This window comes from Labeo rohita, chromosome 2, assembly GCF_022985175.1.
Source record: "Labeo rohita strain BAU-BD-2019 chromosome 2, IGBB_LRoh.1.0, whole genome shotgun sequence".
Taxonomy (NCBI): Eukaryota; Metazoa; Chordata; class Actinopteri; order Cypriniformes; family Cyprinidae; genus Labeo; species Labeo rohita.
The window spans coordinates 18,384,882-18,410,861 of NC_066870.1; the positions used below are offsets into that span (position 1 = coordinate 18,384,882).

The 25,980-nt window shown below is 33.6% G+C and overlaps 2 protein-coding genes across 5 annotated transcripts in view; both read right to left on the bottom strand.

Moving 5' to 3' along the window:
• LOC127152114 (zinc finger protein GLIS1) overlaps positions 1-23,170 on the bottom strand; it is a 45,469-nt gene extending 22,299 nt beyond the window's left edge. For 2 of the 3 annotated variants that reach the window (XM_051092559.1, XM_051092576.1), the window contains exons 1-4: positions 22,652-23,170; positions 22,312-22,385; positions 8,530-8,667; positions 7,394-8,446 (exon numbers count right to left, since the gene is read on the bottom strand). In XM_051092559.1, the coding sequence (XP_050948516.1) occupies positions 7,394-8,365 (972 nt within the window). In that variant the 5' untranslated portion in view covers positions 8,366-8,446; positions 8,530-8,667; positions 22,312-22,385; positions 22,652-23,170. The remainder of the gene's footprint in view (positions 1-7,393; positions 8,447-8,529; positions 8,668-22,311; positions 22,386-22,651) is intronic. The other variant, XM_051092569.1, reaches the window with a different exon arrangement.
• Positions 23,171-23,304: 134 nt separating this feature from the next.
• The window catches only part of ndc1 (NDC1 transmembrane nucleoporin), an 11,288-nt gene continuing 8,612 nt past the window's right edge, over positions 23,305-25,980 (bottom strand). For both annotated transcript variants that reach the window (XM_051092545.1, XM_051092536.1), the window contains 2 exons: positions 24,096-24,256; positions 23,305-23,932 (listed from right to left, as the gene is read on the bottom strand). In XM_051092545.1, the coding sequence (XP_050948502.1) occupies positions 23,869-23,932; positions 24,096-24,256 (225 nt within the window). In that variant the 3' untranslated portion in view covers positions 23,305-23,868. The remainder of the gene's footprint in view (positions 23,933-24,095; positions 24,257-25,980) is intronic.

The following is a 25,980-nucleotide window of genomic DNA, read 5'->3' on the forward strand; positions in this document are numbered from 1 at the left end:
AGTCTGTTGTAGATACGACAAATGGCGTGAAAGAACGTTTGCTTTGACGCATTTGGATTAAACGGCTCGTTCACGTCTTTGTACAGATATCAGAAGTTTCCCAGCGTAAGGAACAAGCAGATAGTTTCATTTTAATGCCATCCCGGATCATGTCTGAGGATTGTTCGATAGATTTTGTTTTGTAAGCGAGGCACGGTGTCATGGAGAGTTCACAAAGAAACATTTGTTGAAAGATGAAGCGGTACTAAACCTGACTGCAGATGCATCACAAACTATAAGTAAATTATTTCATAATGCTTTATTTTGATCATTTTGTCAAAACATTCACATGCAATAGAGACCAGTGTTGGGGGTAATGCATTACAAGTAACGCAAGTTACGTAATATTATTACTTTTTCATAGTAACTAGTAAAGTAATGCATTACTTTTTAATTGACAAGTAAATATCTGAGTTACTTTTTTTAAATAAGTAATGCCAGTTACTTTTCCCCCCTTTTATTGATTAAAATCTCTCCTGTGCCCATGTTGAGAGAAATCGGGAGTAAGATGTTAGTTCTAGAATAAATGTAAACATGCATTATTCATCTAACTCACAAAAAACAGATTCAGTATTCCTCAAAATGAATAAAAACAGTGAAATTCAACTCAGAATATGACACAAACCTGCAATAATTAAATACCTTAAATAATACAAATATCCTTGACCTTGCTGCTGACCTTCAATGATGCAATTCAACCATAATAAGCTAAAATTACTCAAGATAATCTAACATTTCTTTTCCTTTTTTTATTGCTGATAAGTTGATATTTTTTCTTCTGCATTCTACTGTACAGACGTGAATTTACTTTTCTGAAAGCCTGAGGCTTTTGGTGTGAAAAGGCTTTTACATTTGCCAAAAACAGAACGTTTTATACTGGCCAGATTTAAAAAGTAACGCAAAACTAAAGTAACACATTACTTTCCATAAAAAGTAAATAAGCAACTTAATTAGTTACTTTTTTAGGGAGTAACTCAATATTTTAATGCATTACTTTTAAAAATTACTTTCCCCAACCCTGATAGAGACACGCATCATAATCGGAAAACCACGCCGGCGGGGGAAAACAATCCAACACTCTCCATGGATTTTGTATTGCGGGAAGCTGCCTCCTTGTCATTTTTGACTTATAACAAAAAACAGAACAAATTCTAAAAGCTGCTATGTGGCAAGGTGCACAGTAAACAAGCTAAAAACCCAGAACTATGTTTTTATAAGATGTTGACCTAAAAACAAGCGTTTAAAGACACAAAAGTAGAGCACAACGTGTAATATTACTCTGAGAACTACGCCCACTGGAGGGAAACTTAATCGCGACAGGAAACAATCATTATTTTTTAACAATGTCAAAGGATTATTTCACCATCCTAGGCGATATATTGAGAAACTAAATTTTATTGGTCTGTGTTAGTGCTCCTCTTCCTTACCTTCCTTTTGCTGGAGAAATTATCCAACTGAATGGCTCAACGTGAAATATCCTGACATTCACAACTAATTTGTGTCCTTAAACGCTCGTTTTTTTTTAGGGTCAACAGCTTATAAAAATGTAGTTCTGGGGTTTTTAGCTTGTTTACTGTACACCTTGTCACATAGCAGCTTTTAGACACTTTTTTGTTATAAGTCAGAATCAGAAATGACAAGGAGGCTTCCCGCAATACAAAGACAATGGAGAGCATTGGATTGTTTTCCCTCCCGGTGTGGACGTGGCCTAAATGCGTGCTGTCTCTATCCACCTTATTTTTCAATGCGGAAGTAAGCTGTTTTCTGGTAATGTATTAGACGTCTGGTTCATAATCCACCATAGGGAAATAAGTGCAGTAAACGATAAAACAGTTTGCACTACAAACCGGTGTGTTCATAATTAAGATAATACATTAAAATAATATGGTAAGACACACCAGTTTGCAATATCAAGCAGCAAAACAAACTTTTTGTGCAGCTAAAAATAGATGGAAGTGGATGAGATGGAAGCCAGACACAAAAAAAAGGACAAATGGCTGCACCCACTCTTATGGGAAAAATAAGGTGGATAGCGAGGGGGCACTGATACTGTTTCCTATGAAATGACCTTAGCCAATCATAACAGTGGCAGATTCCTGACAAGCCTTAAAGGACCCGCCCCTTAAAAGCAGGTAATTTCAGACAGAAACTCATAATGGTTTGAAAATAATATTTTTCTCCATGTTTTTTTTGTGCAAAAAACTTGCAAGTAAAACTCAAGAAACATTAAAATAATTTTAAAATCCATGTCATGACCCCTTTAATTTTATAAAGCTACGAGAATACTTTTTGCGTGCAAAGAAAACAAAAATAACGACTTTATTCAACAATTTCTTCTCTTCTGTTTCAGTCTTTGACGCAAGCTCTTGGATTTCATCAAAAATATCTTAATTTGTGTTTTGAAGATGAACGAAGGTCTTACGGGTTTGGAACAACATGAGGGTGAGTAATTAATGACAGAATTTTCATTTTTGAGTGAACTATCCATTTAAATTATTATTCATGACAGCTGTGGTCCCTTTCATTTTTATTGCATGGAAAAGAGCAGATTGTACGTTCACTTATCAATAATTCCTTTAGTGTCCCACCAATGAAAGAAAGTCATTCAGGGTTTGAAAACCAACATGAGAGCGTGTAACTGCCTTAAGCTGAAAATGATGTTGGGAAATTAAAGACATTAAGCCACATAAAACTGTTATGCTCCTATAGTTGTAAATTACTATAAATGCTATTCATGTTGTCAATTCATGCACATTTATGAGGCTTGTTCCGCACACAGACACACATGCCACTCTACGAAGTTTATTAAACAGACATGTTCAAAGCTGGTTCCTGTTAGAACAAGGCTCTGCTAAGATGTTTGAGTTGGAGAGAGGCCAGCGAGGGAGTCAGTAATAAGCCCAGCTGATTCAAGGTGGCAGCCGCAGTCATGCAGACTTTTGGTTGGAGCAATTCTGCAAAATTATAAAACACATTTTGGCGGTCACAGGTGTGATGTCATGATGAGGTTATATGAAAAATGAATAGGGTTTCATTAAGCATCTTTACGCTTATGCATTTATGACTATAAAATTTAAATTAACTAAGCTGACGTTTCGACTTTTTTTTAAGTTTCCATTTAGCAGACTCATTTGTCCAAATCAAACATACTTTTGGTGAAGTACACTTACAAATGGGTTATGAATGTGAAAAAGTCTGTTAAAGCAGACAATTTCTGCATACTCTATAATACACATAATCAACTTAACTCAAAAAAAACAGTTTTAATCTTAAAAAAAAAAAAAATCCTAAATGTATATTATTAGCCATGCATTTAAATTAAAGACATATATTCAAAATATCAACTTAACTCAAAAAAAACAGTTTTAATCTTAAAAAAAAAAAAAAATCCTAAATGTATATTATTAGCCATGCATTTAAATTAAAGACATATATTCAAAATAACAGTATTAAAATTATAACCCACCTACTTTAAAAAGTTTGGTTCCAAAACGCTACAAATCCATTTAGATTAATTTGAGTAAAATTGTGTTTTCCTTACCAAGAAAAACACTATTTTCTGTTTCAAACTTTCACATAGCATCTTTAGGTTATAATAACATTAAAAATTTAAATCCAGATTTTAATTTTCAGAGATTTACTATAAAAACTGATTATTTTTAACCAAATCCAACAGGGCTCTACGCTTACTTTTCTTTTTAGGAGCACTTGTGCTTCTAACTTTAAAAAATTTAGGATCACAGTCAAAATTTTAGGAGCACCTTCTAATCAATAACCAGAAAATCTGATTCAAAATTAGCCTTCCCATTACAAAAAGATATTTGACTCCTTAAAGTGAATTAGAGGGGAATTTTGTTTTTACCTTTGTAATGGTATTTTTTAATTTTATTAAAAGTATGTCATCTTTGATGTCAATTTTTTAAAAATATATTTTATAAGCTTTTTTACAATTCTAATTAAAACAACAGAATAAGAATGAGTTACCAATCAAATTAAATCAGTATTCGCAAAATTAATTTGTAGTACAGAGGTGGCACAGAAGATAACAGAAGTGGCTTGTACGTGTATTTGCATGTTTAATGAGGCTCAGAGGTGGCATGAGTGCAATCAAATGCATAAATTCATGTTAAGATTAATGTTTTAAGTATAACATTTTGAATATAGAAATATTAAATGATTTAAATAATTGAAAATACTTTAAAAATTAAACTAAAACTGCCAGTAGGTGGCGGTTTTAATTACTGAATCATATCATTCATTTGATTCGTTCGAATGGCTGATTCATTCAGGAATAAAGCAAGTGACTGTCTTTATGAATGGGTAATTGATTCATTGACTCACTAGAACGCGTTCATTCATAAAGCTGTGTTTGAATAGAAATGCGCAGCGGCTCAGTTGTGACTTTGTTTCGACGAAATGGAGCAAAATCAGGCAATAATGTTATAGTCAGACAATGTCTAAGTCACTTAATATTAACCTCTTGTTAATTTAACAGTTGTATTAAATCAGTATTTCATTTACAAACTCCCTTAAAAATCATTAAAAGCTGTCACTCATTTTAGTTCGTCACGATCTCACAAATTTTGGCAGGAACTCAATTTTGTAAGGAAAAAAAAAAAAAAACGTTTATCGCGTTTTGGAACCAAATTCTTCATTTAGTTGTACCAATATATTATCTTTCAGGATAAAATGCTTTCCAAATGATAGTCCTCTGGCCATCACAGTTTAAAGAGAAAAATAAACAAAAATAATAACAACAAATGGATGAAATAATATCCTATGGCCATCTTACGTCATTAAAAAGAAACACATTTCCTATGTGGCTCATGGTGAAGAAAATGAAACAGCTTCAAAGTATTAAATTATTATAGTTTCAGGACCCTGTTATTCCTGTCTACAATAAAATCTTTGAGCGTGTAATGGACATAACCACTGACAGGTACTGTATATTATACTCTATGTATTACATATCTTTGCAAATCTCAGAAGTAAGAAATTAAACTTAAGTTCTGGTTATGATAATTCAATATCAAGAAATAGAATGAGAGAACATTTTGCTGTTCCCTCACACTGTATGAGGGCTCTTACAAGAGTCAGGCAATGAATCAGACAATACATACCAAAAAAGCTGTCTAAAAATGCTTCTTCAAAGTTGTCCTGGAAGGAATTGACTAAATTGATCATAATATCAGTCTCCAGGGCAACTTTCACAAAGGCAATTTGTAAGTGTACTATAAACAACTCTAAAATGTCTAAATCTCTGAAATCTGCAATCCATCCATCTTTGGAGGTGAAGGGAGATTGAGTCCACATGTCAGTCTTTCTCTACAAACTCCTACTTCAAAGAATTGGCATGGTTTAAAATAAAAATGTCTGGAATTTTTTACTGATTGATACAAATTATAAGTATTAGAAAAACAACACCTGTGTCTTGGAAAATATTGTGATATACACTACCAAAAACGTTTGGTAATTTGAAATAAGTCTTATATGCTCACCAAGGCTTTCAAATCAAAATAAATGTTTTCTGTTTTAATCAATTTTAATATAGAAATGTCATTTATTCCTCTGATGTGACAAAGCTGAATTTTTATCAGCCATTACTCTTGTCTTTAGTGTCACACGATGCTTCAGAAATCATTTATAATATTTAATGTAAATAATATATAAATATAAATACAGTATAATAATAATATAAATATATTTAATATTTTAATATAATATACACTGCTCTTCAAAAAGTTTAGGATCAGTAAGATTTGTAATTTTTTTTTAAAAAGTCTATTATTCTCATTAAAGTTCCATTTATTTGATCAAAAATACAGTAAAGGAATATTATGAAATAATACTGCAATATTGCAATTTTAAATAAATTTTAAAACGTAATTAATTCCTGTGGTGCAAAGCTGAATTTTCAGCATCATTACTCCTTCAGAAATCATTCCTGCTGATTTATTGTCAGTGTTGGAAACTTTTGGAACCTGTGATACTTTTTCAGGATTCTTTGATAAATAAAAAATTTAAAAGAACAGCATTTATTCAAAATAGAAATTTTCTTTTCTAACAATGCAAGTCTTTACTCTCACTTTTTATGAACATCACATCCTTGCTAAATAAAAGTATTAATTTCTTTCAAAGGAAGAAAGGAAAAAAAAAAAAAAAAATGTACTGACCCCAAACTTTGAACGGTAGTGTATATTTTTACAAAATATTTCTATTTAAAATAAATGCTGTTCTTTTTTAAATTTTATTTATCAAAGTATCACAGGTTCCAAAAAAAAATTAAGCAGCACAACTGTTTCCAGTATTTATAATAAATCAGCATATTAGAATGACTTCTGAAGGATCATGTGATACTGAAGACTGAAGTAATGTTGCTGAAAATTCAGCTTTGCATCACAGACATAAATTCTATTTTAGAGTATATTAAAATAGAAAACCACAATTTTAAATTGTCATAATATTTCACAATATATTTTTTTTTTTTCTGTATTTTTAAACAAATAAATGCAGCCTTAATGAGAAGAAAAGACTTAATTGATCATTTTTCTTGGTAAGATCTTACTCATCCCAAACTTTTGAACAGCAGTGTAATGTGCCCTTGCTGATTAAAATTGTTATTTCTTTTAAAAAATCTTTTGAATAGTAATTTAAATATTATAGGTTGTACAAATAAGTTCAATGGAAATGGCAAAAAAAAGGGCCTGACTAGGGCTGTCAAACGATTAATCACATACAAAAAAGTTTAAGTTTGCCTAATATATGTGTGTTTACTATGTGTAATTATGTATATATAAATATAAACACGTTCATGTATATATTTACGAAATTTTTACAAGTATATGTATTTATTATAATTTCTATATAATTTATATTATATATAAATACAATTATTTTGTACATAAATAACAAATATCCCTTAAGTATATACATTAGTTTCTGTGTATTTATATATACATAATAATTTCACACAGTACACACACATATATTAGGCAAACTCAAACTTTTATTTTGTATGCGATTAATCGCGATTAATCGTTTGACAGCCCTAGGCCTGACACACCAGAAAATATTAATTGTCCATCCCAGGAGGTAAAACTAAATATTATGACTTTATATTTATTTGAAAGTTATGAGAGTTTATAAGAGATGCAACATTTTCATCAACAGTTATCATTTATTCAAAACACAGACTTGTGATTTAATCATGTTCAGGAAATAAACAAAAAATTTTTTTTTTTTTTTTTTGAGACCATTTTTTGTACATCCTGTTCCTGTTTTGGTCCGGGACAAACTCGCATGTATGAAATACTATTGTAAATTTAATATCTCATGTATAAAAAGCTGAACTTACCATGCATTTGTTGGGCTTTTCACCCGAATGGACTCTCATATGAATGAGCAGTTTGTATCGAGCATTGAAGGGCTTGTGCCGACGAACACATCCTGCCCAGAAGCAGGTAAACTCCTCGCCTTTTCTCTGATCTATATGAACCTTCTCTATATGTCTCACCAGTTCTTCCTTCAGCCCATAGGTAGCCCTACAATCCATCCATCTGCATGGCTGTTCTTCACTCAGGTGTTCATTCATTCCCTCAGCTCCAGGAAGCCCACTAAGTCCCAAATCATTTTTCAGCTGCTGCAATGTGGGAAGCTTTTCTGATACTTCTGTCTGAAGGTTAAGGTGCTTAGTGTGTTCCTTGGCTGCATCTGAGTCGGTGCAGAGATACTGAAGGAGCTCTTCCTTGTGTTGAAGCTTCTTGTTACAAAGATGAAATTCAGCAATAGGTTCTTGCTTGGGAGATTTACGATACAAACATCCTTCTACAGGTTTCTCCTGCGGCTGCGGTGTGCAGCTGTAAAGAAGATCCTGGGCCTCAGATGGACCGCAGAGAGATGAAAGAGATGGAGAAGTCATACATAGCTCTGATAATGATCCAGATGAGTGGCTAGAAGAAGGAGAAGAGAAGGACGGAGAGAAGGCACTGAAAGACGATGTGGAGCAGAATAAGGAAGGGGACAAAGTGTCGCTAAGGTTATCTACAACCGAGAGAGTGTAGGATGTGTCACTCTTCACGCCGCTGATATACGACACAATGGCTCTTTCTGTGGAACAGACCAAATCGAGATCTTCTGTTGTTATTGACACAGGTGACTCAGACAAGTTACACATCTTCAGACTTTCCATGTGAACTGCTTGGTTTAAAGACGACAGGTATTTTTCATCATTAACAAGTCCACACTGGTCAAACTGTGCAGCCGCTGGACTGAGACCAGCAGGCCTCATGACGCTCTTCCAGTTACTTTCCCTCTGAATGTGAATCATCAAATGGCCAGTCAGACTTTTTCAGGGGTGCCACAAATGTTTTTCCAAGTAGTGACACAGCTGTGATGATTCACAAGGAACCTGGAAAGAACATCAGAAATATGGATGAATTTGGACAGTGGATTCAAATCAGAGAAATCAGATCAAGTGTTTTCATAGAAGACCTCAAGAGGAAGTGGAGGTGCATGTTGAGGCTGAATCCATGCGTAGGCTGATCGAGAAGCTGGTGTTTGGTTTATCCATTATCTAAACTGCTCCAGAATGCAAAGCTCCGTTCAAGTCCTTTCACCAGTCACTGTTTACTACAAAGAGAAAATTACAAGGTAATTATTATAATCAACATAATAACTACAACAATAAAAGGAACAAGACTAACATTCCCATGTTCAAAGGTTTAGGGTTATTAAGAAATTAAAAGATTAGTTCATTCTGGAATTACAATTTCCTGATAATTTATTCAGGCCTATGTCACCCAAGATGTTCTTTCTTCAGCTGAAAAGAAAGGTTTTTGAGGAAAACATTCCAGGATTTTTCTCCGTATACAGTTGAAGTCAGAAGTTTACATACACCTTGCAGAATCTGCAAAATAAGAGGGATCATACAAAATGCATGTTATTTTTTATTTAGTACTGACCTGAATATGATATTTCACATAAGATATTTACATACAGTCCACAAGAAAAAATAATAGTTGAATTTATTAAAACGACCCTGTTCAAAAGTTTACATACACTTGATTCTTAATACTGTGTTGTTACATGAATGTTTAGTGATAGTTGTTAATGAGTACCTTGTTTGTCATGAACAGTTAAACTGCCTGCTGTTCTTCAGAAAAAACTTTCACGTCACACAAATTCTTTGGTTTATCAGCTTTTTTTTTTTGTATTTGAACCCTTTCAAACAATGACTGTATGATTTTGAGATCCATCTTTTCACACTGAGGACAACTGAGGGACTCATACGCAGCTATTACAGATGGTTCAAATGCTCACTGAAGCTCCAGAAGGAAAAACACATGCCTTAAGAGCCAGGGGTGAAAACTTATGCACTTGAATATCAGAGTGAACTTAACGGTCTTCTGGGAAACATGCAAGTATTTTCTGTAGCTTCTGAAGAGCTGTACTAAAAGACAAATAAATGATATTTAGGCAAAACAAGAAAAATGTACACATCTTCATTCTGTGTAAAAGTTTACACCCCTGGCTCTTAATGCATGTTTTTTCCTTCTGGAGTATCAGTGAGCACTGAACCTTTTGTAATAGTTTTATATGAGCCAGCAGGCAGTTTAACGGTTTAGGACAAACAAGTGACTCATGAACAACCATTACTAAACAAAAAAAACAAAACAAAAAAACAAAACACTTTTGAACGGGGTCAGTTTTATAAATTCAACTATTATTTTATCTTGTTGACTATGTGTAAAGGTATTTTATGTGAACTCTCTGATTCAGGTCAGTACCAAATAAAAAACAACATGCATTCTGTATGATCCCTCTTATTTTGGTTAAAAAAAAAAAAAAATAATAATAATTACATTTTGCAGATTTTGCAAGGTGTATGTAAACTTTTGACTTCAATGGTAGTGGAACCAAATGGGACTGAAATCGCCATTTCAATGCAGCTTCAAAGGGTCTCAAAATAAGGGTCTTATCAACTGAAACAATTGATCATTTTTTTTAAAACAAAAAATAAAAAATAAAAATGATATACTTTTTAATCACAAATGCTCATCTTGCACTAGCTCTTCAATACGCATCTACAACTTCACTCATTATGTAATCACACTAGAAAGGTAACGCACAGTTTGTTCTTTGTCTGTGTACATCGGTTCAAAAAGGTAGGGTAGGGCGAAAAACTTCATCTCATTTGCTCCTCAAACTTCAAAATCATCCAACATCGTTGTTTTCCCTTTTTTGTAAGGGGCGTTTGACTTTTTTTGCATGTTCGCTTTATAAACACTGGGTACTTCCTGCTACGTCACACGTGATCTTTCCAACTTGATTACGTAACGTGTGAAGTCGAGCTAGTGCAAGACAAGCATTTGTGGTTAAAAAAGAAAATAACAGATTGTTTTTTGTTTTGTTTTTTTAGAAAATGACAAATTGTTTCACTAAATAAGACCCTTATTCCTCAGCTGGGATCATGTAGAGCCCTTTAAAGCTGCAATGAAACTGCAATTTGGACCAACAACCCCTTAGATCCCATTGAAGTCCACTATATGGAGGAAAAAACCAGGAATATTTTCCTAAAAACCTTAATTTCTTTTCTACTGATGAAAGAAAGACATTAACATCTTGGATGACACAGGGGTGAAATTTTAATTCAGGAGTAAACTAATCCTGTAATACTTCTATTAATCAAATGTGCATCAAATTGTTCAAAAGTGACTGTAAAAGACGATTATAATTTTGCAACAGATTTCTATTTCAGCAATACGTCAGTTTACTGCCATGTAAGCCATACAGATAATATTTTCTGTAAATGGAAACAGATTTAGTAATAGGCCACAGTGGTTTCCACTTACAGAATAAGTGGTGAGAAATTGTATTTGCTAATCATACGACTACATGTCTGTTGGAAATGCACAAAGATTATGCATATTTCCAGTTAATAGATTTGAGTCACGCTAACATTCAAAAGCTGGATTATGCTGCATTCACACTGATAGTGATTGAATTGGCAGAGATCGCAAAGTCTCCAGATGTTTGTTTCCAGTAGGTGATCCTGCCTGTTCTCACATAGAAAATAAAAAAATAAACCATTTGTCATTGCAATTCTCAGCCAGCAAGAACTTTCCTTTAAATCATAGCTTTAACTGTACAAGAAAGCCTCTGTTACTGAAGCTCTTCTTCTTAACAGAGCATACCACCTAACCACACTCCTCAAAGGTGACATCCACAGCCGCTGAAAGCTCGCAGACCGCCGAGGTCAGAACCACTGCATTAGTAGCCAATATGGTTCAATAAAAACTCTGTCAGTCCCGTCATGAACTGGACTTGATTACGGTGTGTATTTTTCTTCTCTTTGAGGGTGCAGGTAGCAATGTTCAGACTCAGTAAAGATGAACAGAGAGACATTTGTGCCCTGACAGATTGGTTGGAACCTCTGGCAGTAGAGGATGCAGAGATCTGGTACCAAAAGCAAAGACTCTAATGGACCACATCCCTCAGCTAATGAGAAGCAGGCCTGAAACAGTGGGGAAGGGTCTTCAAGAGGTCTCTCCTGTCCAACACTCACACTACTGTGCTGAATTCATGCACGCTTTAACACTCCGCACACATTCCCTCAAGTGATCCAATGAGGTGCTGCCATGATTGAGCTGGCAAGTTAAAATGAGTCCTCATGGGCGCTGCGCCACGCGACTGCTGTGACTACATGCATACTAAGCATAGGCTTAATACGTCAAATCCGTTTTCCACATTGTATTAAAGAGCAGGTCATATTGGTTTCTCTTTTGAAGTTTGTAGCATAGCTAAAATTATTTGGTTTACAAACTGTGTTGTTTCACAGTACCACAGCAATACAATTCAAACATTTTGTTGTGCTTGTCATTTTACTGAGGACTGCTTCTCTAAACTTGGCTTTTAATCTTCTGTATTTGGACCAACAAGCATCTCCGAACCACAACCTGTAAGTGCGATTGATACGTTATGTGTACATTCTCAACTGAGTGCTCAAAATATTGTTTTTTGTGCTAAGATGTGATGTATACCTAGTGTAGCTTTAGGATTCCAGGTAAAACAAAATATTACTGTCTTACTGAAATTGTTCAGATAATTCACTATTTCCTAAGAATGTGTTGATTAATGTAGACTGTCGTTGTTCTAATTTTGCGTAATAATAAAGAACGCAGACATATTTTGGTTTACAAACGGTGTTGTTTCACCAGTTCATCAGGCACGTTAGCACTCGGCTAATGTATTCACCATTGTTGTTTAGTTAAGTGTTTACAGTTTAGCAGCTAAACTTTAGCTGTGGGCACGATTCGCTTGCATAAGTGTTTTTATGTCATTATTTTAAGAACAGATTGCAGCACTACATTATTGTTTTTATGTAAAGTTGCATAATAGGGTTGCCAGGTTGTCACAGCAAACCCCGCCCAATTGCTATTCAAAACTAGCCCAAATGCATTTCCCTGTTAAAAATTGCATTCTGGGGTGTAAAACACACGCTTTGGGTTGGGGTTCCACTCGTAAATTTGCATTCCAGGAGCTAAATATGACGTTATTGAGGTCCCTTTAACCCGCAGCAAGGTTTCCAGGTTTTTACAACAAAACCCGCCCAATTGCAACTCAAACTAGCCCAGTCGCATTTTGAAAAATCACATTCTAGGGGATAAAATACACATTTTTTCAGGGTTCCCCTGGTACATTTACATTTCAGGGGCTAAATACGATGTTATTAGGATCGATTCAATCTGCGGCAACAGTGTTAAAGTAGCCCAATTCTGCGGGAAAACCGTAGACTTGGCAACACTGACCCATGACATCAAAAAGAGCTGTGCACTTGGCAACACAGATAGCGTTCGCTAACTTGCTCAAGTACTCCTCTCTGGTGCTGACCAATCAGAGCAGAGTAGGCTAACGGAAGGGAGGGATTTACAGACATTATGCTCAAAACAGATTTGAACAAACGGTTTCGAAATCATTGACAAATGACTATGTATAAATGTATATTTCGGGAAAATTACAATGTTTTCTAACCTTAGATGCATTTAAACCTGTTGTAGGGGAATCCAACACAATAAGACACTTTAAAAAAAAAAAAAACATATGACCTGCTCTTTAATACTACTGTAAATGAAGATAAAATTTAAGTTTAACATCATCATAGAGAAGCTGTAGCACACATGCATCATGATACTCTTGTGAATGCGCATCGAAGACTGACACAGAAGAGAAGCAATTGTTGAATAAAGTTATTTTTGTTTTCTTTCCACACAGAAAGTATTCATAAAAGTAGTTTTATAAAATGAACCACATGGACTATTTTAACAATGTCCTAACTACTTTTCTGGCCTTGAACATGTCAGTTGCATTGCTGTCTAAGCAAGGTCAGAAAGCTCTCAAATTTCATCAAAAATATCTTAATTTGTGTTCTGAAGATGAACAAAGGTCTTATGGGTTTGAAACGACAAGATGGTGAGTAATTAACAACAGATTTTTCATTTTTGGGTGGACTATCCCTTTAAGTTCATGGCCATGCCTCCGTACAGTAAGTGTTATTTAAATAGAAACATTCTGTAATGGGTTACAGTGGTTTTCTCTTGTGTGGTGACAAATCTACTTAGCAAATTATAAACCACAATTTAGAAGTTCAACTGAACACACACACTAAAGAACAATACATTAAATTTTGATGACATCTATTCAGCAAATGCCTCTTATATTGTTATGAAGTTTCAAGGTTCATTACACAAATGCGTTTGGTTACCCACAGGAAATAAAACGAAACAGGAACAATTAAATAAGAAATTTCCACATACTCATGGGAACACATAAGTTACGCAAAGGCATGACTAATGTACTGATTGTAATTGGCTTAATAAGATTGCCTGACCCCACAGAATCTTCACCTTTTGTACTCAATGAACCTTTTTCTCAAGTAGTGGTTCACTAATGTGTTGTTGTCTATTATGCTCTCATTCGTAAAGAACTTAATAGAGAAACACCATATGCCATTCTCGATGTTATTCAATACTGTTCAGACTTTACCAGAGGTCTTTAAAATTCCTTCCACTCGAATTGTGGGTATATTAAACACCTCAGTTAAATTCAGTTACATATGAGATGAAAATGTACACCTTTGAATAGTACTTTTCTATCACTGCATTTCTTCACACACAATATTTCTTCATCAGGAATTTTCAGGATGTTTTAAAGGAAATTGCTAAGTGATAAACTCAAGACTGAGACAACCATATGATTTCATTTAAAGGATTCTAATATCACCACAGATTGCTAAACACAGCTGTGTAATCTGACTTGGAAATGAGAACTTATTTAGCAATAAATACTTCTGTCTTCATTTTCAGAGAACTTCTATGAAATATGTTATAAAACGTGCACATGACACTATTAAAATTCATTAAAGTAGTAGTCCACTACCAAAAAATAAAGATTTACAGATAATTTACTCACCACCTTGTCATCCAAGATGTTCATGTCTTTCTTTCTTCAGTTGTAAAGAAATTATGTTTTTTGAGGAAAACATTTCTGCGTTTTTCTCCATATAATGGACTGATATGGTGCCTCGATTTTGAACTTCCAAACCGCAGTTTAAATGCGGCTTCAAACAGATCGCAGATGCGTTGTAAACGATCCCAGCCGAGGAAGAAGAGTCTTATCTAGCGAAACAATTGGTTATTTTCATTAAAAAAAAAATACAATTGAAATACTTTTTAATCTCGAACGCTCGTCTTGCCTTTCTCTCCCTGAACTCTGTGTATTCTGGCTCAAGACAGTTAGGGTATGTCGAAAAACTCCAATCGTATTTTCTCCCTCAACTTCAAAAATCATTTCAAAATCATCCTACATCGCTGCAGAAGTACCGACCCAGTCTTTGCAAAGTGAACATGCAAAAAAGATCAAACACCCTTAACAAAAAAGGTAAAACAGTGATATAGGACGATTTTGAAGTTGAGGGAGAACATGAACCAGAAAAAAAACAAAAAAACAGTCCAGCCAGAGTAAGACAAGATGAGCGTTTGACAGCGAAAAATATATATTGTATTATTTTTATGAAAATAACCGATCGTTACGCTAGATAAGACCCTTCTTCCTCAGCTGGGATCATTTACAACCACATTTGCGATCGTTTGAAGCCACGTTTTTAAACTGCATTTTGGACGTTCAAAATCGGGGCACATCAGTCCATCATATGGAGAAAAATGCAGAATTTTTTTCCTCAAAAAACAATTTCTTTACGACTGAAGAAAGAAAGACATGAACATCCTGGATTCCAAGGGAGTGAGTACATTATATGTGAATCTTTGTTTTGGAAGTGGACTTCTCCTTTAAATAAATGAAAATGATGTTTTCATGTGCTGTGTAATGTTGGCCAAACTTGTGGCCTGGCATGTTTGTTGTCTCCAGAACAGGTATGAAAAAGTGGCATAAACAGATCTGCTTCGCAATTGCTCTGATTTATTAGTTCGCAGCAGGTGCCTGGCAGCCGTTAACTGAGCAGAGGGGAAAGATGTAATTAACTCTGATGTTAAGGTTTATAAATTATTGTGTCATTTTCAACTCTGCCACTTTCAACAAGCCAGACATCTTTGAAGTACACTCAAAGACCTGATTCAAGCTAAACTAACAGGACTGTCCATCTCTCCTTATTAAACATAAAATAATGACGAGACACGTGGCCTTAAACGGAGGAATAATATCACTAACCACATTTACATTGTCATATAGCATCTGACTTTATTCAAAGTGATGTACAAATGAGAAAAAGCAGTATTCGTTCATGATACAAGAGCCAAAAGCAGGCGCAAGTTGAGTAGTACTGAAGCACAGAAGCTAGAAAAATGTATAAAGTTTACACTGTAGAGACTACAGTACAGCTATACTCTATTTTCAGATACTTCCACCTGAAGAGGCAGTGTCACCATAATTAACTCTGGATATGTGAAATCATAAAGAAATATTAATATAATTATATTATGGACAACCAGAAATATCTTTTGTTCTTCTAATTCAATATTTACTTGTTATCTTCTGTATTCCCTGGTGAAAAAAACAGCATATGCTGGTAGGTATGTTTTGATGCTGGTTTAAGCTGGTCCTTTGCTGGTTTATGCTGGTCATGTTTTGATGCTGGTTTAGGCTGGTCCTTTGCTGGTTTATGTTGGTCATGTTGCTGGTCAAGGACCAGCATAAACCAGCAAAGGACCAGCTTAAACAAGCATCAAAACATACCTACCAGCATATGCTGTTTTTTTTTTCACCAGGGTTGTATGAAAGAAACTAGTGAAACCGAAAAAGAAAAACCCTATTATATGACAACATGCAAGTATTCATTATGTGAAATTGTCAATGACTAACTATTTAAACTGCTGTAACAAAATCCAAGCAATTACTTTATTCAATATAAAACAGGGCTGAGACGATTCCTCGAGTAACTTGAATACAAAAACTACACACGGAACGTAAATTAATGGTGGTTAGTTATGATGTCCATACGTTAACTATGTCTTGTGAAAGACTAAGTGCCATTCATGTTGATTGTCTTTTTCTCTCTCTGTGACACAGAAAGTTATAAAGTTAGTCAATATCAAACAAAGAGTGCCTCAGCATGATTACATGTGATACTGATTTTATGCAACAATTCATCAATAAACAAGAAGGTAATATTAAGAGACTAACATTTTAGACAGCAAGTTTTTGCTCTATTTCGCCAACAAATAACCATTCTAAACACAGCCACACCACTGTTTTGTGTCTTTGAGCAAAATAAAGGTGTTTCGTTCCTCAGTGAATCACCCGTTAAATGATTCAGTTCAATCGTGATGACTCACTTACTTAAGTGACTTGAAATTATCAAAGTGATGATAAAGACATTTACAATGTTACAAAAGATTTCCATTTCAGATAAATGCTATTCTTCTGAACTTTCTATTCAAAGAAAACTGCTGTTTTTAACATCATAATAATAACAATAAATGTTTTTTGAGCAGCAAATCAGAATATTAGAATGATTTCTGAAGGATCACGTGACTGGAGTAATGGCGCTAAAAATTCAGCTTTGAAATCGCAAGAATAAATTACATTTTAAAATATATCCAAATAGAAAACATTTATAGTTTTGGATCAAATAAATGCAAGCTTGGTGAGCAGAAGAGACTTTAAAAAAACATTAAAAATCTTACTGTTCAAAGACTTTTGACTGGTAGTGTATGTATAAACGCAGGGTCAGGAGTACTTATAAATCAGCTATTGATCCATAACTTATTTCAACTGCATAACTACATAAAGATGCACAGTACAAATGTATGACTGTAAAAATGTCATTGTGGGTATGTGGGAGCTCCACACTGTCCACAGTGGTCCACTGATCATATTGTAGCAACAGTACAATTTTTTTTTTGTATAGTGATGGACGATCTCTGAATACATGGTCTTCTGTCTCACTGGTAACATAAATGAACAATATAAAAGTATCCTGGCAATGTCACATTAGAGGCTGTTATTAAAGCACTGACGGAACGACGCATTACCGAAGAACTAAAGCCGACCGCACTGCCACCCTGTCAGTCCAAACATTTACAAGCAAGTGCAAATCTGTGAGAAAACTCAGCTGAACTCTGAAGCCAGGAAATTCCACTGAAATGACAGTGGTTGAATCCAAACCACCAGACATGGACAGAGCTTCTCTACTGAACACGGTGGGCGGACGATACGTGAAGCCAGTACTTACACACTGCACACATCTGCCAACGGCCTGGCGTTTAAGCAGACGAGACCTCTTTAAAATTACACACGGTTAATTGGTTGTGACTTGTATTCCATATTTCCAATAAAACTATTCTGGTTCTAGTCAAGTAAATGTCTGTGATTACAGATTTACAAAATGAAATGTTTGAATGAAGAGCAACTCGAGATCTGATGAAAACTGATTTAATGTAAAGCAATACTCTGGGTAAGCTCAACCAATTCGCATTTGAGGTATAATGTTGATATAAATCAAAAATAATATTTTTGACTCATTTCTTTTTTTTTTATTAATTAAAGTCAGTAAGAAAATCAGAAATTGCAATCAACTTTTTCTTCCCTATTATGATTTATATTCAAGTGAAACAGCTAAAGAGAAAAAAGGTAACGCTTTACAATAAGGTGTCATTAATGTATTAACTAACATGAATGAACAATGCATTATACACAAGATTTATTCATCTCTGTTAATGTTAGTTAGTCTTTGATGTTAGTCTTGTGATTTTAATAATGCATTAGTAAATGCTGAAATTAACATTAAGATTAATAAATGCTGTAGAAGTATTGTTCATTCTTAGTTCATGACTAATGTAGTTACCTAATGAGCCTTACAGTAAAGCGTTAGCAAAAAAACATTTAGGGAGGGACTTGATTAAAATGTAAAAAAAATAATAATAATAATAAAATAAAATAGAATAAAATAAATATTTAAATCAAATATAATTAAAATTAAATTAAATATTTTAATAAAATAAAATTTAATGTAAAAAAATGTAATAAAATCAAATGTAAATTAAAATTATTAAAATAAAATGTAAATAAAATAAAGTATTTAAATAAAATAAAAACATTTAAATAAAATAAATACGTAAATAAAATAACATGTAAAATAAAATATTTTAAAATAAAACGTAAAATAACATTTTTAAATGAAATAAAATTTGAATAAAATGAAATGTAAAAATAAAATTTGATTTAAATAAAATAAAATTAAAATGTGCACAAATCACTTAAAATAAAATATGGTGAGTGACTTATATGCAAATGTTAAAAAATATCCTGTTAAATTTAGGGTTACAAAATAGTGCAAAAAAAATAAAAATAAATAAATAATAAAAAAAATAAATTAATAATAATAATAATAATAATAATAATAATAATAATAATAACGGTACAACCCCAAAATTTATATTTATATTTTTATAGACAACTATGCCATCCTAGAAAACCTGAACCACTGGCACTATATATAGTGCCAATGTTTCAGGTTTTATATAAAATTTATATAAAATATGATATAATATGATATAATATAATATGATATAATATAATATAATATATTTACTTCATAAAGACATTCTTCATTAAATGAAATAAATATACCAATTTATTTCAACTATCATTTGGCAATCTGGTTTTACTTTACTAAAATGTTAATAAACACAATCAGGTGGTCATCATAATAAAGGTGGTACAATAGAAAACCACATAATGTACCACATATGTTCATCATAACTGACCTGTCCATAAGAAAAAAAAAAAAATGAATAAATAAATAATGCAATATACATTAACTAACAAACAAATTAACAAAACACCCTAATGTACTCATTTGTTGATAAATATTTGTCTTTTCTAAAAAAAGAAAACAAACAAAAAACAACAACAACAACAACAACAACTTGTATTTACTTCTGGAAATTACTTTTTCCTTTTTTTTTTTTTTTTTTTTTAAGCATACAGTACTTTTTAATGCCACTTTTACTCGTAAAAATTGAACATTTTACATAACAGGTTTTTACTGTAACAATTTTAGCTTTGTTTTCTATAAAACAAACATACTCTAATTTTCTAAAAAAAATCAGAGTATGAACAGGGAACAATTTTTGAATGTACCTGCATATATAATGTCCCATCTTAAACTCTAGTATTAACAGTAGCCCTGCACCTCTGTTAAAACCCCTCAGCAATATAAAGAAAGAAACCTGCCCTCCTATACTTCCAACTAGGTTTACAAACTCACAGCTCCATAGCTTTGCTTACTGTAAATAAATCTCTGAAATCTAAACAGATCCTTTCTCAGGTGTGGAGAAAGAAAACAAAAAAAAAAAAAAAAAAAAAAAAAAAAAAAGAAAAAAAAAAAAAAAGACAAATCTAAATATAGAGATTCCCCTAAAAAGCACACCACACAAATAAAACTGTGTACAGAAGTAAAAAGGTTTTAGGCTTGTTGCAGTGAAAATCTCTGATGATCCCCCACACAGTGTGCTTGTTGGTCTCAGATCATATTTCTCAGCATTCCATAAAAGTTTATGGAATCTTGGCTTTTAGGCATGAAGGGCCAATATGTGAAAGCCAGTCAGTGGGAAGCTTAAAGTCCAATTTTACTGTCCCTGTCAACACAATCATCATCACATTTAATTAACTTTAAGAGCAGGCCTAAACCACAGAAATACAAATAGCATGAGTGGTATAATGCTTTCAAGACATTTACATGGACATGAAAATGGATTTGACAGTCAGTGAAGCGTTTGTTTAAAAGAACTTTTGGGGTATAAAATGGCCAATAAAAATAACTTGTCACTGTAGCGATTTACAGTGCCGGCAACATAGACTGGAGCAGCCCAAAATCATCACAGAGAATCAAGAGACACCTGTGAATGTACGTGTGAACACTGAGTTAAGCAGTTTTTGTTCATTTAACACAGCAACAATAAGGATTGCTAAGAGCCAGTAGATCATTAGTCCTGCACTTTATAAATCACAAGATTTAGATGGTGCATATCGCTGGATGTCTCTCATCTTGTTACAGGAGAATATATATATTTGTCAGATAAACTATTAGTATCACCCAGACAGGTTTATAAGTCTCAAAGTCTCAAATAATTCAAGACCAAGACTAAGTTTTACATCCTTTGTGAAAAGTCCAATATGAGTCTCAGATATCTTTAGGTAACTGTTTTCTCTGTGCAGAAGGTTTACTTTGCAAACTTTTACATGACAATGAATTTATTTAAAACTAGTAATAGTGTCATTTAAATGCATGTATTTGGCAGATGCTTTTATCCAAAAGGACATATATTGCATTTATGGTACACAATCAGGTAATTAATTCACTGTAAATCAAACCCATCATCTTGGCACTGTTAGTGCCATGCTCTACTGTTTGAGTTAGTCATGATTATCTACAAGATAGTTCAATAAAAAAAAAAAAAAAAAACCTTCTATAACAGTCCAATTAATTAGGAAAATATTTCTTACTTATTCACTTCATAAGTTATATATAATTTAAACCTTCAAGTCTTTTAATTTAAACACTTAAACCAGCCCATGAACAGAAATGTTAATATTCACTCTGAATACTAAATCAAGCACTAACTTCTTATAAATAGACAGCCCTTTAAAAAAAAAAAAAAAAAAAAAAAAAAAAAAAAAAAAAAAAAAAAAAGCCAAAAGTAGCATGTCAACCTACATTTAGTTCAGCTTCAAATACCACAAACATACAGGCTGGAAAAAACTTGATTGACAAATTTGATGGCATTAGAGCTTTTTAAAGAGTAAAAGACCGCTTCCAGCCCATGATTATATTGCAAAATCTGGCATCATTAATAGAGCATTTACAAAAAAAGAACCTGGTAAATGTAAAACATTTAACTTGCCATTCATGCCTAATATCTTTCTAAAAAAAAAAAAAAAAACTGATTGATTTATTCTTCCAGGGAATTTCTGGCCAACTTTGATACAGTTAAACACGAACTTAACTGCTGACCACATTGTAAAAGTCAATAGTGCATAGAAACCAAATTTTTTCATCCTTAAAAATCAAAAAGTAGCAATTTCTTTAAAAAACCCTCATGTGTAGAGAAACGCATGAATCATTTATATTATAAAAAGTAAACCATTTGAGGTTTCATCCTATTTACAGATGTTTTAAGTAACTGAATGTTGCAATGCAGGCCAGTATTATTACAAAACCCTTACTAAACACTTTAATTCATCATCTTAAATTAATCTAAACTGAACCACAAAGACAGGCAAGAACTAGTATAAAAAAATGCATTGTATTACACAAGGAGGAAATAGGCTTGGATGTTTTGGTCAGTAAAACCAAGAGAAATAATGGTCCTTGAGAGAGACAGAAAATGATTAAACCTAAACCGTTTCATCATGTATTAACATCAACCAAAACAAAATAGCCGAAGGCAGCGGATGAAGATGAAGCAGCAGTTTTTTCATTATGTGCAGACATTTCTCTGAACTGCCTGTTAAATGCAGAACAGTCCTAGGATTCAACTAAATATCCAAATGTGTTATTTTCCCCATATACAAATCCAGAAAATGTTTTTGTCTTCTGTGGTTGAGCATTAAATCTTAAGTGTCTGATAATGGACTTAATTTAGATTGTGTCATTTGCTAAATGTAAACATTTCTCTCTTGAAATCTGAACATAGAAATTCAACAAACCATCTGGAATATGACCAAGAGTAAATTAAGTTTGTGTTTAAGAAAAAATACCTTGTGAATGATTTCCAGGAACTACAAAGCCACATATTTCATAATCCCAAGGCTGGACATAATAATGCGTTTATCTAAAAACACAGAAAATATGAAAGAAAGAAAAAAAAAACAGTTTTGCAAGTAAAAACCACGTTTCGACACGGACAGTATACAAAAAGAAAAAAAAAGTTCATGTTTATCTTCAGCAACGGCAACATATTCATTATTAATCATGTAAAATTAGCATGAAACAAATGAACTGAAAACATTTCAATCAGCTGCCTATCGAGGTGACCACAAAAGAAAATGGTGAGACACTGATGTCCCATGTACTGTGGTAAAAGTGCTGTAAACTCACCCGTGGTTGAATCAGTCAGTCCACAGCTGCAGAAACGACACTAGAGTAAAACTCATCCATCCTTCCCTCAGCGTGAAGACCAGCCCCATAACCCAGAAATTGCTTCATCTCTTCCTTCTTAAGAAGCGACTTAAAGTGAAACATAACCGCCTTCTCGCCCTTAATGCGTGTAAACCGGTAATGTAATCGACAAAACTGACAAAAACAATAGAGACGCGCTCATGTTTCGAAGGATATCGGCGTCGTGCTTCATAAAAGTGATTTAATGGACCACAGACGGCTATCGATTCATATTTACGCACAAAACTACGACACTAGAAAGTCATTAAACTTTTATGCATACTTTCCCAGAAGATTTTTAATAAATCACCAAGTAGACAGCCATCAGTATTTAGTGTTACAAACGAGCTTGTGGGGACACATTTGGAAATATAGCTTTTTATATAGCATATAATAAAAAATTATCTTTTAATATTACTTTTCTCTGCATTGGAGTTTACATAATATTCAGTGTTAAATCCAAATCGAAATTAACCATACTAAATTTATGTTTAATATTTAGCCAAATGTGTACTTGCAAACTGCTGTGCAGCGCAGAACACAAACAGCGACATCTGCCGTATATCAGAGGAAATGCACACTCCTGCAGCCACTGACATTACATCTTAGAAAAGTTTATTTAATTGTGTGAAGGTTTCAAAAACGTAACATTTGATATTAACAAAACCGATTCTCTTTTGGCAAACAAATACCCAATGTGTGTTTTGGTAACTAGATTTATAAATGGAAGAACGTGTAAAAATCCAATTTACGATCCAATCAGAGTGCTATAAAAACATCACACATATAGAACAAATGTGAACAATTAAAGCAAGATTCAAAAAGGAGGACAAAGCAAGTGTTGTCCCCTATTTTTGCATAATGAAATTTAAATAAACTGAAGATGAAGAGTAACAATGCATTAAACATTTAAAGTCTCCATCATGATTTTGATCACATTCTAATATGCAAGTGCATACACGCGAGCAAAATTCTCAGATTATGTAAATGATTGTTATGTATAAGGAACAGGATTTCAATGGGAAGTAAAGTGCATCACTTGGCTGTAAAGTAAGGCCTTGAGTGACACATCAGACCTTTTAAAGAAGCATATTGTCTTTTTCGTCTCCTTGACACACACATATCCAAAGGTACTGAGAAGAAAAGGTTGTGTTGCACTATTCCTTGAATTCCAAGAACTGCTGAAGCCTTTTTCTATGTTCTGTTGATATATTCACAGCACTGTAAACACAGAAAATGTACAATATGATTGAGGATAAACATGTACCACTGTACTGTGAAAAAGGATGATCATGTATTTCATTAAATAGCAGGTCCCCAAAACAAATTTACCCAGTTTTTTTTTTTCCCTCAGAAAGATTTTACTGTAAATAATGAGACTTACTTCAAGTGCTCTCCAAAAGTGGTCGTTATCTTGTAGATGGCTGTCTTCAGCGCAGCCCTCAGCGCAAACCTTAGAGTTTTGTAGGTGGAGTCACCCATACTGCAGACAGTCCTCACAGGTTTGCTGGAGGCATGTGGCAGTTTGAAGTGTCTGTCAACAGCCTACAATTAAAAAGTGAGATTAACCAAATGAATCAGCTAAGCTTTTTACAATTTTAGCAATCCTGTAAGTTCATTGCTGACCACACTGTGCGACAGATCTGCATGTAGACTGTACAATGATGACACCTATTGACTCGTAGGCCACGACGCACATTACTACTGAATAATAAAACGTCATCGGCTTGTGGTAAACAAAAAGAGCATAACAAATCACACTTTGACAGTTGTAGTTATGTGTGCTGAAAAAAAGTGGAAGCTGGGCAAGATGAATGAATAAGAGCTTGTGGTAAGGAGTTTTATGTTTTAGCCTCATGTCGCGTTGATTTCATGTGGCATTTTTATTGGCTGGTCAGTAAACATGGGTCGTGGCAGGCAAACACACAGTGCGATGATTAGGCTGAAATTCTGACACTGTCAGAAAAATGATCGCAGGCTAGCTTTGGTCGCAAAGGCTGTCTTTGAACCTCTCTCACTGTAAGACATAAGACCATGGATTAGAAGCCACGATCACAGAAATCGCCACGATTGTTTCACGATGCAAATCTTTTGTCTGGGACAGCCGAAAATTGTGCAGTGCGTTTCGGGATATTTCATGATCACAAAATCACCAGGTGGTGGCATTAAGCCCCTGTCTTAATGAGTAATTCACTGACTCATTAATTCAAAAGATTTGTTCAAAACAGCTAATTCATTTAAAAATGAAGCAAGTGGCTGACTTTATGAATGGATCATTAAATCACTGACCTTAAAATTTGCTCAAAGATTCATTCAGAAACTAAACATGGCAGTCTTGCTCTGAGACATACAAATGCTCTTTTTTGGCTCTGTTTGGAACTATTTTCATTGACAAAACAGGAAACGTAGACAATATCGTGTCTCAAATGTAACACTATTAATTTCTAAATTTACATTAATTTAGAAACGAAACAAGTGGTCAACTTTATGAATGGATTATTGAATTGTTGACTCAAATAATTTTTTACAAAGATCTACTCAGAAATAAAACAGCAGTGTTGCTCTGAGATGCACAAATGTTTTGTTCTGGCTTTGTTTGGACCCATTTTTGTTGGCAAAACAGAAAAAGCAGACAAAATTGTGTCTAAAATGTAACTAACTTAATATTCATTTAGAAATTGATTAATTTAAAAACGGACAAAGTGGCTGATTTTTTTAATTAATCAGTGAATCACTGAATCAAATGATTTGTTCAAAGAGATAAATTTAGTAATTAAGGAACGAAACACGGCAGTGTTACTCTGAGACGCACAAACGTTTTGTTTAGCGAAACAGAAAAAGCAGACAATACTGCATCTAAAATGTAACTCACTCTATATAATAATTTAGAAATTTAGATTCATTTAGAAACGAAGAAAGTGGCTGACTTTATGAATGGATCACGGAATCAAATGATCTGTTCAAAGACAGATTCATTCAGAAACGAAACATGGCAGTGTTGCTCTGAGATGCAACATAGGTTTTGTTTTGGCTTTGTTTGGACCTTTTTTTTACTGACAAAACAGAAAAAGCAGACAAACATCTGTCTGAAATGTAACTCACTAGATATTCATTTTGAAATTTAGATGTACTTACAAATGAAGCAAGAAGCTGACTTTATAAATGGATCATTGATCCACTGACTCAAATGATTTGTTCAAACATTCATTCAGAAACTAAACACAGCAGTGTTGCTTTGAGATGCACAATTGTTTCGTTTTAGCTTTGCT